The 15,327-nt window shown below is 44.2% G+C and overlaps 1 protein-coding gene across 1 annotated transcript in view; it reads left to right on the top strand.

Annotated features, from left to right (window-relative positions):
• The window catches only part of LOC137333191 (sodium- and chloride-dependent neutral and basic amino acid transporter B(0+)-like), a 52,252-nt gene extending 43,788 nt beyond the window's left edge, over positions 1 to 8,464 (top strand). The window contains exons 11-12 of the mRNA XM_067997375.1: positions 2,849 to 3,019; positions 8,402 to 8,464. Of these exons, the coding sequence (XP_067853476.1) occupies positions 2,849 to 3,019; positions 8,402 to 8,464 (234 nt within the window). The remainder of the gene's footprint in view (positions 1 to 2,848; positions 3,020 to 8,401) is intronic.
• The last annotated feature ends 6,863 nt before the right edge of the window (positions 8,465 to 15,327 follow it).

Raw genomic sequence — 15,327 nt, 5'->3', positions numbered from 1 at the left:
AGTCCATTCTGACTTCACCTCAACCCTTTTAAAAGGTCATACAAGGGTTTTGCTAGCTCGGCGAAGCGGGGAATGAAAGACCTATGATACCCCATCAATCCCAGAAAGGATCTAAGAGCCGTTTGAGACCGGCAGCGGGAGGCGCTGGATGATATCTACTTTATGCCGATCGAGACCCCGTGAAATGTCACTTGCTCTTTTAGGAGTTGGACCTTGCGAGGATTAAGTTTGAGCCCTGCCTCCCCTAACAGTTGCAGCAATTCATCTAACAGTTAAGGTGTATCTCTTTCTGTGTCTGTGGTCAACAGCAAGTTGTCCACATACTGTAATAAACAGCGTGGTTTGAAAAAGTCTTTGATGGAACGTGCTATTCGTTTGTGGAAGATTGTAGGGGCATTGTGAAAGCCCTGAGGTAGAACAGTCCAGGTGTAACTCTGATCCTGGAAAGTAAAGGCAAATTTGTATTGGTCCTCCTCTCAGACTCCAGAAGCCGTTTGCAACATCCAGAGTGGAGAAGTGCTTGCTGCCTGTGGGTATTTGGGACAACAGCGTTGGCGTTTCCCTGACCGCTAGTGAGCAAGCAGGGGTTATGGAGTTTAATTTGCGATAGTCAATTGTCAAACTCCAGCTATTGCCCGGCTTTTTAACGGGCCAGATTGGGGAATTTGTGGTGAACATGCCCATCCTAACAACACCCTGTTTTAGCAAAGAGCCAATGGTAGTCTTTACGTAAGGGTGGCTTTCAGAAGGGATCGGATATTGCTCAGTAAATGGATGTGGTGATCCATTCACAACCTCCGCTCCCTGCATCCGGCCACGGTCGAGTTTGTAAGCCGCAAATACCGTTGCCCATCTATGCAACAAGGACAGTACCCGGGGGTCCTCGTGACAGTGGTTCGTAGCTCTCCAACTTCTTAATAGCATACACCAAGTACGTGTCAGAGATCTCTAAAACACTGTCAGTATCGGTGACGCCTCTCACTTGAATCCTGACTTTCCCCTCCCAAGCAAGAGCGCCTCCTGTCATCCTCTGTCCCCTGGTTATGGCTGAAACAACGGCTTTCTGGCATCTCAGTCTGCCCTCCAGGTCAGCTATCCTGAGGTGACATGTGGAATGGTCAGCCTCTCTTTCTGATTTAGCTATTTCTTCTCACAAAGCTCCTCATGCATCTTCTAATTCCAGGGTCAAAATCCCAATTATTCCCTCCATCTCCCAGATCCTCTTTCATCTCCTGTGACCTGACTGCTGTTGCAACATGCTTCTTAGGTCATGCGTTCTATTTTGTTGCAGCTCTAGATTTCGTTTTATCCAAACATTTTCCTTTCCTAGCTCAAGGGTTTGCGTTTTGACCCGACTCAGTTCTTTTTCCAGATCAGATCTTAACTGCTCACTCCTCTTCGCACAGAAGAGAGTGGCATGGTTTAGTAGATGACAGCCTCTTTTAAGCTTGAATGGACCCTCATCCACTTGTTTCTGGATAAAAGCCATCACAGCAGGGATGCTGTTCCCACTATCACTCTTAAATGTCTTAATCGCTTCAGTACCATTTAATTTTTCCCATTCTGCCTGTAGGACCGACTCCACGTTTTTCGTGTCACTAGCCATCCCCTTAGACACAAATACCACTGGCAAAAGCACTCCCTTTCAGTTCTCCCTCCTAAACTGACATACCATGCACAATAAGTCAGTCCTAGGACCTTCTGTGAAGCCAAATGAGCACCAATTTTAGTCAGATCCCGGCGGAGTCGCCAAATCTGTGAAATTTTACTCTCAGTTGCTGGTAATTGACCTGACTCCAATTTGGTTAAAAAAAGGTGCTTTATTGAAATTCACAAAAGGACCAACACACGCAGTGTTGGGGCAGTGGTTTACAATGCAGTGCAAGAGATCATATCACCTGTTCCGCACTGGATAGAGTTGCGTCTGTCCAGGAGTCTTGAAAAAAGCGTGCCTTCCACCCTGGCTGGGGTATCTTCATCAATTCACACGTCTTCTGCCCCACCTGGGGTGACCTCTTGGACTCCTCGTCCTCAGTCGTGCTCCGCCTGGAGCCACTTCTATTGATCTGGATCGTTTGTCAAAGTTATGTTACTCCTGCTAAGTCTCTACAACCTGATATCCTTTTGGGGGTGGACCCAGAGTTAGCTATTGACATGGGCCCTTATCCTATTGGGGTCTCCCAAAAAGGCGAGGTGTCCAATAGTGCCTCGAGTTCTTTGTTTCTTTAAGAAGAAAGGGTCAGCCTTCCCCACTATCTTCCACCTTTTCAGGGGTCTGCAAAAACAACTTGCGTCCCACCTTTGGCCTTAACCAATCACCTTACACAGTGGCTTAAGACTGTTTTGCCTCATCTTACCTGGTCCTGCCTTTGCATGGTCCCCAGGCCTCCTTTCACCATCAGATTCCAGGCCAGGTATCCTGGACCAGCCTATAAGGCTTCATTGTATTACGACTACCCAGCATCTGATAAGAGTCCCAGCCCTAACTAAGTCAAGAATGTTTGTTTGTTTGTTTGTTTCATCTTTTAGCTTGTTCATGTAAACCGGCCAGAAGGTGGAATGCTAAGGCTGCCTTTTCTGCAAGTTAATGGTTTTAAGAGCTTCCTGCCCTGATATCAGTCCTTCTCGATTTACATATCCAGCACCAAAGTATTTAACTACACAAAATCATACATATACCATTATAGCTATTTCAATTGCCCGCTGAAAAATGAGCAAGAGTACAATCTTACAATAATCCTTTTAATCTATGTAATCTTTTAATGATTTTAAACTGAAAAATAATCAAGCTGCTGATAATCTATTGCATTGTGTTTCTGATCTTATTTTGTGCTATCATTTCATACAGGCTGTCTTATTCTGGTCCTTAGCAACATTTGCCTCACCAACATATGGACCTGTTGAGTACCCTGTCTGGGCAACAGCACTTGGCTGGTGTATGATAATCTTCTCTATTATGTGGATCCCTATTGTCGCCATTGTGAGAATTGCCCAAGCTGAGGGCTCCACCTTGTGCCAGGTAAGGAAACACCTGGATATCTTTTAAAGAGGAAGGAACAGGTCTCCCAATTCTCACCGTACCTTCAGTGGAAGATCGTCAGAAAACTAGAGAAATGATGTAAACAACCATGTTAGGCATTTATACTCTCTTTCTGGGGATTCTGCCACTCTTTTAATGCCAGTGTTAATTTAAAATAAATTGATTCATGCCATTGTTTAAATAATGTCAATCAGAAAACCTAGGCTACAGTGTCAGCATCAAGCACTCCCAGTTCAGCTATATACCCTCCATCTACCCCATCCTAATAATAACATTATGTACAATCTTGAAAGAGCTTCTTCCAATACTTTCGCACACAACCCCCCCCCCTCCACCACAACCGCATGCGTCTGATGATAGAGACATGTACCCTTACATTCATTGGATGGGTTAGGATGAGATTGGAGGAATAATTTGGCAAAAATCACACAAAGAATTTCATGAATTTCTGTGTGTGAATGGATGAAGGCAACTAGAGTATCACAGCGAGCTAGATAGACACACAAATAATGATTGCTCAAAGGGTGCAGTGATAAAATATTGATGCCTACCTTCAAGAAATGACAGTCTGTCTAATGCTGAAGAATTTGTCATTATAACATGGTCGAAACATTACTACTTGTTTTAAATATACAGTTTAGCCAGAAATACTTCAATCACACAAAGTGAGCTCAGTGATTTCACCATTGTGCCTGTCTATGAGGTTTCATACTTACAACTTTAAATATGGAAAGAACAGGACAGACCTTCTGATCCATCAAGCCCATCCCATCCAGGCAAGGTGCATCCACGTACACAATTGACTCAGACCCCTTCACACCATTAGTGACACAATCCCCTAACCCTCCCCACAACCCTCAGTCACACAATCTCCTGGGGGAGGCAAAAAAATTGCGAAAAGAAAACGAAGCAAATTGGAAAATTCAGTGGAATTCCTCTCTTCCCCATTAGTGAAGAAAAGCTTTGAGATTGCAATAACCTATTGACTGTACTATTATCAACTCGCCCAGAACATACCCTCTTAAACTGGAAATGTCCTCCTCTCAGGAACTTTTGGTGGACTGCAGGGAATCCATACTCTCCACACATGTCAGTGATCTGTTCTAGGGGTGCTGACTCTCTGTGAAAAGTAATACTTACTAACATCTAACTATTTTCTAAAGTAATTCTGGGACTCTCCAGGTGATCAAAACTCTCATCCCTTTTAACGCCTTCTGGTATTTTCCTTACACCTGCCATCGAACTAATGGCCTATAATTCCCCGGGTGAGATTTCCTCCCCTTCTTAAATATTGGGACCATCTGAACCTCCCTCCATAACTTGACTTCCTTGTTGGACCAAACTGTAGGATAATCTGATTAGGATCAGGGTTTTTTTCTAGTTGGATGTTAATGGTGCATAAAAATCGAGCAGAAATTATTAAACGTTTAACTTTTCTTTTACAGAAAATTTCTGCCGCTTGCACATCAGCTCCTGAGTGGGGTCCATACTTGGAGCAAAACAGAGGGGGAAGATACAGAAACAGGCCTGATTGTACAGAAGCTCCTAACCACGTGCAACTTCTGGCTACTCCCGAGGTGTGAAAATTTTGTTTAATTTATAAACAATGGCCTGAAACTCAACAGCCGTTCTGGTATGTTCCTACTGTAACTTCAACGGGAGTTCTCCGGAACAGCCAGCAACTCCCCGGGACCCAGATACGCACGGCTCACAGCTTATCTCTCTTAACCCCTTTGCTCTTTTGCTTGGTATTTTTTGTTTAAATCAGTTTGGGTTCTATCCAGCTGTCTGTTTTTTCCTCTTAATTCTTCTGTGATTTTATTAAGTTTGACCTAGCCTCCTCACTGTTGTGCTTGTTATAGTAAAATTACTAGATGTGAAACTTCCATTTTCTTTTTTGTTCACTATGATCTAATCTGCTACATAGCTAGCTCTTCTGGTTTAACTGTTGTATGAACTCCAATTCTTTCCGAGTTAGCTGATGCTTAATTTCTAGCTCTCTTTGCGCCAATTGTTGTTCGAACTCGTTTTGCTCTATTCTTAACTTTTGAGTAAGGAAACACATTAAAGCAACGAGAAGATCTGATTGCTAATTTTGCTTGTTCAGTCTGTCCACTTTCAGACTTCTCCGAAGTATTGTTTTAACAGCAGCATGCAACTACTTCAAAATTTCAGGAGAAAACATCTCCACCTGCAACAGTTCATCAAGTGTGATGACTATGTCTGATTAATCAAAATTAACACTGGCTGAGAACTATACTTCAACTGGTGATTTTCCAGCATAAATTCTATTCACTTAGTTACCCTTAGTTGGTTAACAAGGCAACAAATTAAATTATACCTTTTTAAAAGGTTAATTCCAGCCTAATATCACCTCCAATAATCTTGGGAGATTCAAATCCCGACTGCGATAGTCCAAAAAATGTACGAAGACTTGGTTTCGGTATGCCGACAAATATATTCCAAGGATGCAGATGAATCCTTAACCCCCTCACTTTGATTCCTCACGAAGGAACTGTTGGGGGTTTTACTGCTCAGTTTTAGGTCTAGGGGTGAATGATGTCTAAATCGGCTCGCTGAACTGGCTGACATCACCAAGTCCGGATTGAATCTGAGTTCACCTTACCAACCCTAAATTAAGATACCCACAAGTTACCGAATGAATAAATTAACCCTTTCTCACCAAATCATCAAAGAAGTCAGACAATAAATCATACAGTAACTTTCAAAATCACAACCTAAAGTTAAATATTGAGTATACGAGCAATTGATAGATGTAGTCGGAGTCATCCAGCTAATTGAGTAGCAAATCTTTAATGGACGGAGGTGCTTAACAAAATGAGTAGCAAAGGTTGTGAAGATAATTCAGTCATGTCACTATAATTAAGCACTGAGTCCCTGACTACTAAATTATGGTTGAGATCAGTGTCTGAGACGATGATAAATTGGTGAGTTTACCCTAGGGTTAAATCTCTAGATAGCTGATAGATTAACAGCATTAAATAGCTGATCTATTGGATAAATTAATGTCTTGATGTTGATGATTAGAAATCTTTCCAGAGCTTAAACGACCTTATCCTTATGAGTGATCTGGTTGAGTTGATCTTCCTTCTTTGGGACGCAGGCGTTAACTTCTGGAGCATCGAGTCGATAAACCCCTTTGGCGCAGGGTTTATCTGTTCCCCTTGGATCCTCTGTTCTGGCTAAGCTCACCTTCACACTAATGACATTATCTGCTAACAAGCTTAGCTCTTACCTTCCTTGAATTCAGACACTTGTACTGTTAAGCGACACAATTATCTCTGCATGTACCTGACTGGTATCACCATTCAACTTGATGTTTACAACCACTGAAACTCTGTCCAGAAGATACCATTAACTCGTAAAGATACCATTTTATATCTACGCAGTAAAGATTACTAGAGAAAAGGACAAAGAGATTCTTCTTCCATCTATAAGCAGAAACTACATCTAATGAAGAGAATCTAAGAAAGACAAAGAGAGAGTGCTTCTACTAATTCTACGGGGGGCGGGGTAAAAATGGAGCGGCTCCATTTCCCGCTCTGTTTCCGCCAATTCCCTATTTTAACCCCACTGGTTTTGGCGGCAGATGAGGCTCCCACCAGACTCTAGCAGGAGGCGCATTAATAAATGCAGATCAGGTTCACGTGATGTACACAGGACCCCGATGGCATTTTAACATATTCCTCAGCATGGATCGTACTGCTGATATCATGCCAGCGAGGCCCCTTAATGTAAGTGAAAAAACTTAGGACCTAAAAGAAAGTCGGGGTCTCTGCTGCCCCGGGCTCCACCCTCCCCTCTCAGAAAACTCTTCCTCCCAAACTTATTGTGCTGCCAGCAGCCTTCTCTTGGTGGAGGTGGGGGGCCTCTAGGCCATCTGATCTCTGCCCCCACCCCTCCCTCTCAAAGTGCTGTTTAAGGGTTTCCAATTGTGTGATCCTCATTGGTGTTTATGCATCAAATAATCACATTTCCTGTTCCAGATAAATCACCCCCAAAAACTCCAACATAACACTTTGGCAACTCTTTGGGGGTGAAATCACAGAAACCCCAGATTGATTACACCATAAATGTCAAATGATTCACACAATCGAGATAAAACAATCCCTAAAGCTGCTGTAACTCTTCTCATGGAGCTGATGAACTGACTGCTTGTCTGGGTGAACAATAACTGTGAACGCCTTCAACTTTGATTTTACCGGCAGCTCACTGGTGACATTGTTCCAGTATCACAATACACACTGTTGGGGTGCAACATGGTCAACAAGTTAGGTGCATCCTCCTAGTCCTTGGGAGTGACAGTGACTCAGTGAGGGAGCAACATCCTTCCAATCCTGGAGAGTGACAGTGACTCAGTGAGGGAGCAGCATCCTTTTTCTCAGTCATTTGTATGATTATATAAAACGTTTTTCTTTCCTTACTTGAAGAGGACTAACTTGCAGAGTTATGTGGAAAAAGCTGGGGAGTGGGATTAATTGAATGGTTCTTTCAAAGAACCGACACAGGCACGATGGGCCAAAGGGCCTCCTTCTGTGCTGCAAGATTCTACGATTCTATACTTGCCCTGTTGGATTCATAGTTCTTGCTGAAGGTGTCATTGTGGTAGACATGGACAGAGGAGGGCTTGGGTCTACAATGACTAGAACCTTGACTATCTCGACTGGCTGACTCTGATTGTAACGTCCATGCTTTGCACCAATGAACCCCATAACCATCCATCCATTGATAAAGTAATCAGCCTGGAGTTTCTGCTTTGAGTGCAATTGGCATTTGGGTGCAAATTAATATGCCGAGTTTCCACTAAAATGCATGAACATAATCACAAATGTAAGATCTGCCATGAATCAGCACAGCTTAACATAGCGTAATCTTCCATTTAATTTTCTTGCAATAAAAAAAATCATTGATGTATTTAAGAGTGGTAACCTGGTGCAGTTTTATTAAAACAGCTGAAAATGGGCTTATAACTAAAAATAAACATTTTTAATAAAGGTCTCCAGTATGCCTATGAGGAACCTGATTTAAAATCACTGAAAATGAATCAAACTATACTGAAGCATTTCCTGCTTTCATTGGTGTAGACTAGTCAGCTCCTTAGTATATTAATATTTTTTATATTTAAAAACATTTAAACAGTGCCTACTAGTGCTTTTGCATCCAAGAAAGCTGGCGTAATTTTAAAACCCTCCTTGAACGGTTGCAAGTTGGCACAAACGGGGCTAGTTCCAGCGATTGTTTTTTTTGGCCAGTGTAAAACATTGTGGAAACTCGACTTATGCAGAGCGCAAGTTACACCCAGCGTAAGTTGTAATTCCTCTATGCTTTGTGTTGATTCAGCCGGATTTAGCTGAAAAAGCCTGCGCAATCGAGCAGAAACTCTGGGCCATCGAGTTTGAATGAGCAAAGAAACTGACTCTCTATTTGTATCTTCCTCACTAATTTCTATCTCCTCTGCTTCTTATTTTCCAGGTATTACAAATTTGAAACTCTGTCTCCCAGATGTGTTTTTTTTTATACGTTCATGGGATGTGGGCGTCGCTGGCAAGGCCAGCATTTATTGCTCATCCCTAACGTGTCGTTAGCTTTCTAACCATCAACAAACCATACGTTAGCTTCAAAATTCAACTTTTTTAAAACTCAGCCAGCATTAAAAGAAGAAAAACTCTCTCATCTCTCTCTTCCTATGATCCCAGTCTGATGCTCTTACCTCTCTCACTCTTTCTCTCATTCTCTTGACCTCAGTCTCTCCCGGAACTTTGAGCCCTCAGTTTCCTGGGATCTGCGTTCTGCTCCCTGGACTGTAAGCCGAGTGGCATCCCTGGCTTTGACCCTGAGCAGCCCCAATAAAACGGTAATAGCAAAGTAAGAGTTTAGGGCCAGGGCTGGGAACAGGGAGGTGGATGTGCGCAGTCGACATAACGTCTATAGTCCAGAAACATCAAACACAAGCTATTGAGCATCTCAGCTTTCTTGTGATAGAGAATTACTGCAGCTTGCACATCAACACCAGACTGGGGTCGACATCAATCTGCATATAGGGGAAAGATACAAAAATCAGCTTAACCTTAAACAGAGATTTAACAATGTGCAACTTCCTGTTAATCATTAAACATTGTTAAAACTTTAGTGAAGATTTTCTGTTGTGTTTCATTTGAAAATGCTCCTTTTAAAGCTGGGAAGGTTAATTAAAAGTTAGAAGAATGAACAGCAAATACTGTCTTTACTTTTTTTCCTACTTCTGTTTACAAAACGATTGTGACACAGCAATTTGCATGTATGTTGAGCTGTGACATCATTAGTGACAAATGTGTGCCAAAACTTTTTATATAATAATAATGAACGAATTTACATTTATATAGTACCTTTCATGACCTCAGGATGTTCCAAACTTCTTCACAGCCAATTAAGTACTTTTTGAAGTGTTGTCACTATTGTAATGTATGGAAATACAGCAGCCAATTTACACTCAGCAAGATCCCATAAATATCAATGGGATAATGACCAAACAATCTATTTTTTTCTTTTGATGGTGTTGGTCGAGCAATAAATGTTGGCAAGGACACCGGAAGAACTCCCTGCTCTTCTTTGCATAGTACCATGGGATATTTTACATCTACCTGAGAAGGCAGACAGGGCCCTTGGTTTAACATCTCATCTGAAAGATGGCACATCCAACAGTGCAGCACTCTCTCAATACTACACTGAAGTGTTGGCCTGGATTATGTGTTCAAGTTCTGCAATGGACCTTGAAGCTACATCCTTCTGACCAATTGGGGTAGATTTATGTCCTCATCACCTGGGTACTAATCAAGCAAAGTGGATTGGCCACCCTTTATAGAATGTGCCCAACTTCCATTCCATTGAAAGCAACAGGATGAAAATTGAGTGGGTTCCATAAATGGTGTGCGATCCACTCTGGCAGAACAGACCCAGGTGGTGAAAACAAAAATCCACCCCAATATTTTTATAATGAGATCTCTGATTACTGTGCTTGTCCATCATACACATATAATTTGTTCAGAGCTTTCCAAAGAGTCTCTGTACCTCTTGGCACCAAGAATCGTTCTTGTGAAAGTTGAAGTATTACGGGGAGAAGTGTCATCGACGGTATTAGCCTTGGATCCCAGGTGGCAGCAAGTCTGCAATTTCAGTCATTGCCCACCACCCCCCCACCAGGAAACATAGAAAATAGGAACAAGAGTAGGCCATTCGGCCCTTTGGGCCTGCTCTGCCATTCAAAATGATCATGGCTGATCGTCTAACTCAGTACCCTGTTCCCGCTTTTTCTCCATATCCCTTGATCCCTTTAGCATTAAGAAATATATCTATCTCCTTCTTGAATACATCTAATGACTTGGCCTCCACTGCCTTCTGTGGTAGAGAATTCCACAGGTCCACCACCCTCTGAGTGAAGAAATTTCTCCTCATCTCGGTTCTAAATGGCATACCCTGTATCCTGAGACTGTGATCCCTGGTTCTGTACTCCCCAGCCATCGGGAACATCCTCCCTGCATCTAGTCTGTCTAGTCCTGTTAGGGAAAGAAAGAATGACTGTGTCTTCAGGCCTCACGAACTTCTACACACAAACCAATCCTGAAGCCTTCTCATCTTCTCAAATCTTTTGATTGGAGCCACAATGAAGTAATTATGAGTGAAAGCCAATGTTCCCTCTAATTTTTTCGGCCATGTGTGGAATGAATTTGGATTTGTGCACCGATATAAAGGCTGTGTGCGCCACCTCAAAAAAATTACAACTTTGAATAGAACATCTTTTTAGAAAACATAATTAAGGGTATATAATAAACAGAACAACTGTACAAAATAATGAATTATTGTAACAATTTAATGTTATATTAATTGATAAATTTATATAATTTATAAAATGGGTTTCTTAAGTTGCACTAGGATTGAACAGACCAATCTTGTTATATTTTATTAAAAATTATGTGATGGGAATGATTCCAATCAGCTTTTTGTTGAAACAGCTTAATGACTCTGATTCAACAGAAATAAATGGTGTGCAATCAGAATTTTTAAATTGAGTCAGAAATACAAAACAGCTGTCAAATCAGTCAGTGTGAATTTGGGGATAGAGAACAGTTTAATTAAAGCTCCCCCCTCCCTAATTGAAGTAACAGAGAGGGTTGATGAAAGTAGTGCAGTACGTGTTGTATACATGGACTTTCAAAAGAAATTTGATAGAGTAGCACTTAACAGACTTATTCAGAAAATAGAAGCACATAGGATTAAAGGGATGGTGGTAACTTGGTATGTCATTGGCTAAGGGATAAGAGGCAGAGAGTAGTGATAAATGGATGTTTTTCTGACTGGAGAGAAGTATGCAGTGGGGTCCTTCAGGGGGTTGGCATTAGGACCATTGCTTTGCTTGTTATGTATAAATGACCTGGACTTCGGTATAGGAGTACAACTTCAAAGTTTGTGGATGATACAAAACTTGGCAATGTAGTAACTAGTGAGGAGGATAGTAACAGACTTCAGGAGGACATAGACAATCTGGTGAAATGGGCAGACAGATGGCAGATGCAATTTAATACGGATAAGTGTGAAGTGATGAACTTTGGGAGGAACAACATGGAGAGATTGGTACGATGGTACTATTTTGAGGGGGGGTGCAAGAGCAGAGGGACCTGGGAGTACATATTGGAATTCTTTACCCCGGAGGGCTGCGGATGCTCAGTCGTTGAATATATTCAAGACTGAGAATGATAGATTTTTGGACTCGAGGGGAATCAAGGGATATGGGGATCAGGCGGGAAAGTGGAGTTGAGGTCGAAGATCAGCCATGATCTTATTGAATGGCGGAACAGGCTCGAGGGGCGGTATGGCCTACCCTTGCTCCTATTTCCTATGTTCCTCTCTTCATTTTCCCAGTCATGTTCAATTCCTAGAGAAAGCCCAACCAGGCCACCCATGTCAGCACTATATTTTAAATGTCACTAAAAGTATTGCAAGACCAGCCACACCACTCTCTGTAGAGTATTCAAACTTTAGGAAACTCTAAAACCACGTAAAATTGCATCAGCAGCCAGAAGAAATAATCCAGCAGCTAATCTGTAAGTACTTCTTGATCCCCTTAAATAGCGCTAGTGGGGGGGTCCTTCATATCATTTAACGTCGTGTTCAGCTGTGTGAGGTGAAGACAGGGTGTTGACTGGAGCGTGGAGTTCCAAAATGTTAGCGGTGGCTTCAAATCAGCGTTGCACACTGATTCGCGTCATAATCTCCCCACTCGGCATGCTGCCAGCGATCGTTAGATGCGAGCGAACAAACCCCTTTATCAAGATGGCGTCCTGCGCACTTCTCGTCGGAAGTGTGCGCGCGCATCTCGGACCCCATTTTCGGGATATAGGTGTCCGCATAGTGCCTGAAAAATGGGCGCTACATGGCCCAATTTCACCCCCACTATTTCCACTGCCAAGTGGGTCAGTAACCAGAGGTCATAGGTTTAAAATAATTGGCAAAAGATCTAGAGGGGAAATGAGGAAATATGTTTTCATTCAGAGGGTTGATAAGTTCTAGAATGCACTACCTGAAAGAATGGTGGAAGCAGAGTCCATAGGAACTCTCAAAAAGCAGATGGACATGTACTTGAAGAGGACTAATTTGCAGGGCTACGTGGAAAAAGCTAGGAAGTAGGACTAAATTGAACAGCTTTCAAAGAGTCGGTACAGGCACGATGGGCTGAATGGCCTCCTTCTGCGCTGTAAGATTTTATGGCCCCGATATTAGCGGGGAGGCGGGGTGGCAGCGGGGTGAGGGGATTGGGCGCGTGGGTAACCCAGCCAATAAAATCTGTCCGTTCCCCAGCGATTGCAGGTCAATTGGAGCCACTTAATGTGGCTTCTGGGTTTGCCGTCTGAAAGCTGCGCAGCGGGCGGACTGCGCACCCGCATCTCAGGCTGTCAGCTGGAGGAGCTCTACTTAAAGGGGCAGTCCTCCAATGGCTGCTCCTGGAGCAAACACCCACACCGCATAATGGAGCAGCACAGGGGAAAGGTTGTTCCTAGATTTAGCGATGCCTCACTCCAGGTGCTACTGGATGGGGTAAGGAGGAGGAGGGATGTCTTCTACCCGGCGGACCGGAGGAAATGGCCTGCTTCTGCCACCAAGAAGGCCTGGCTCAAGGTGGCAGAGGAGGTCACCAGCAGCAGCAACATCTCCTGCACCTGGATCCAGTGCAGGATGCGCTTCAATGACCTAACTAGGTCAGCCAAGTGAGTACACTTACTCATTCTCCTACATACCATCTTCCACATCACCACCCCCACTCCTCAACTCATTCTGCACTGCCAACACTACTCTGTTACATCACTCCTCACACCTACTGAAAGCTCATACTCAACCTTTCTGCACTTCCTCATCTACCCACACCACTCAACCCAATCCTCATACGACGTCATGGTCATGTCTCATACTCACCCTCTGATGCATTTCTTTTACGGTCAGCCACACCCAAACCAATACATTCATCAGTAGGCTACATCACCATCACTCACTCACACGTCTGTATTTTCTCCCCCTATAGAAGAGTGCTCAGAATGCACGGGAGAGGACGAGGACCGGAGGGGGGCCGCAACAGATAGTCGTCCTCACAGATGAGGAGCAGGAGGCGCTGGAGCTGAGCCGCAGCCTCGAGTGCCTGTCCGTCGGGGTGCAAAGACTGGCACCCGAAAAACATCTGGTGACAGAACTTTAACATTCAGCACACACAATATGAATTGATGTTAACATGCCTTGCATCTTCAGCACCTCAGTATGTTCATCGCAACATGACACATCCGTGATCATGCTTAATATTGCCTTCTGTTCTCTTACAGGGCCTTCAGCGGCCGCTGTGACGGCAGAGGGTGATTTCTCAGAGGACCTGCCGGCCTGTGATGGTGCACCGTCACATCTGAGCGAGCCATCCACCAGCGCAGATACACACACCTTAGTGGGTGCCAGTTCGCAGTTAGTTGGGGCCGCACATGGTGAGTTACCACACACGCGAGCACAAGCAGACACTGGTGGCAGAGGCAGCTGTGGAGAGTCCGCGTTGGTGGGAGCACTCCTTTCCAGGCTCTGCTCAGCTGGACACAGATGCTGAACCTTGGGGGCCATCCTTTAAAAGGAGAATGATCGAGGGGCAGCAGCACATTTATGAGGTGCTGGAACAGGTGCTACGTGCACTCTCCACATTCGTGCAGAGGATGGAGGAGTCCAACTCCTGCATGAGTGGAATGGTGGCACAGGTACGGGAAGGAATCTCTGAAATACTGTCACAGGGATGTGAGGGCATCTCTGAGATAGTGTCGCAGGTAAGTGCGGGAATGTCTGCAATGGAGGGAAGGCCAGCCTCCATGGAGCTTCAAGCAAGGCTCACAAATGAGTCCCTTCAGGCCCTGACAATGGCTGTTTGGACTCAGGGTGAACAACATTCTGCCGCTTTAAACAGGCAGGCAGATACACTAGCACTGGTTTTACAAGGCTTAACACATGTCCTCCAAACTGTCGTCCAGCAGCGTGGTAGGAGTGGTATGGGCCTGGCCCAGGGGAGGGATGATGGCAAAAGGGGACATGGAAGTGGGGATGCCACTCAAAGCACCTCCACGTCTCACCCGTTACCCCCCTCTCAACCAGTACCCGCAATGCTGCCTCCTCTACAGGGGGTTGGAGCCGGTCTCCGAACCTGCTCTGCAGATGCAGGTGGAGCAGTCTGTGGAGGGGCCCTCATGGGCATCAAAACCGAGAAGGCGTAGGCCCAAAGCATCAAATCGGTCAGGGCATGAAAAAGAGCAACCTGCCACTACCTCTGTTGCAGCCACAGGGGTTACACCACGTAGAAGTAGTCGGAGGCGAAAGGCGAAGGTTTTGTAAGCACGAAGGGGATACACAAGGGTGCTTGACAGTTGGTCATGTTTTTTATTTATGTTTGCTTTTTGTTAAACTCACATTAAATATTATTATTTTCACCACCACTGCCACATCTTGGCCATTCTTGACTGGCTTCTGTAATAAGGCCCTTTCATGAAGATCACCATGAACGCAGACACTTGATGCCACATATTAGGTCACTACAGTGGCTGTATGTGTAGTTGCAGGACTGTTTTGTGCGGCGGGTGGGGGTGGGGGGTGCGGTGCTGGTGTGGCTGCTGCTCTATCCAGGTGGTGAGGACTGGACTCTTCACACTGTCTGATGTTAGGAGAACCGTTCACATATCAGTGACTCCCTGGCCTCACGAGCAGCCAGGTGAGCTGCTATT

This window comes from Heptranchias perlo, chromosome 15 (assembly GCF_035084215.1).
Source record: "Heptranchias perlo isolate sHepPer1 chromosome 15, sHepPer1.hap1, whole genome shotgun sequence".
In the NCBI taxonomy this organism is placed as follows: Eukaryota; Metazoa; Chordata; class Chondrichthyes; order Hexanchiformes; family Hexanchidae; genus Heptranchias; species Heptranchias perlo.
Note: the sequence above shows the minus strand (reverse complement) of the source record. Positions and strands in the feature narration are given on the sequence as shown.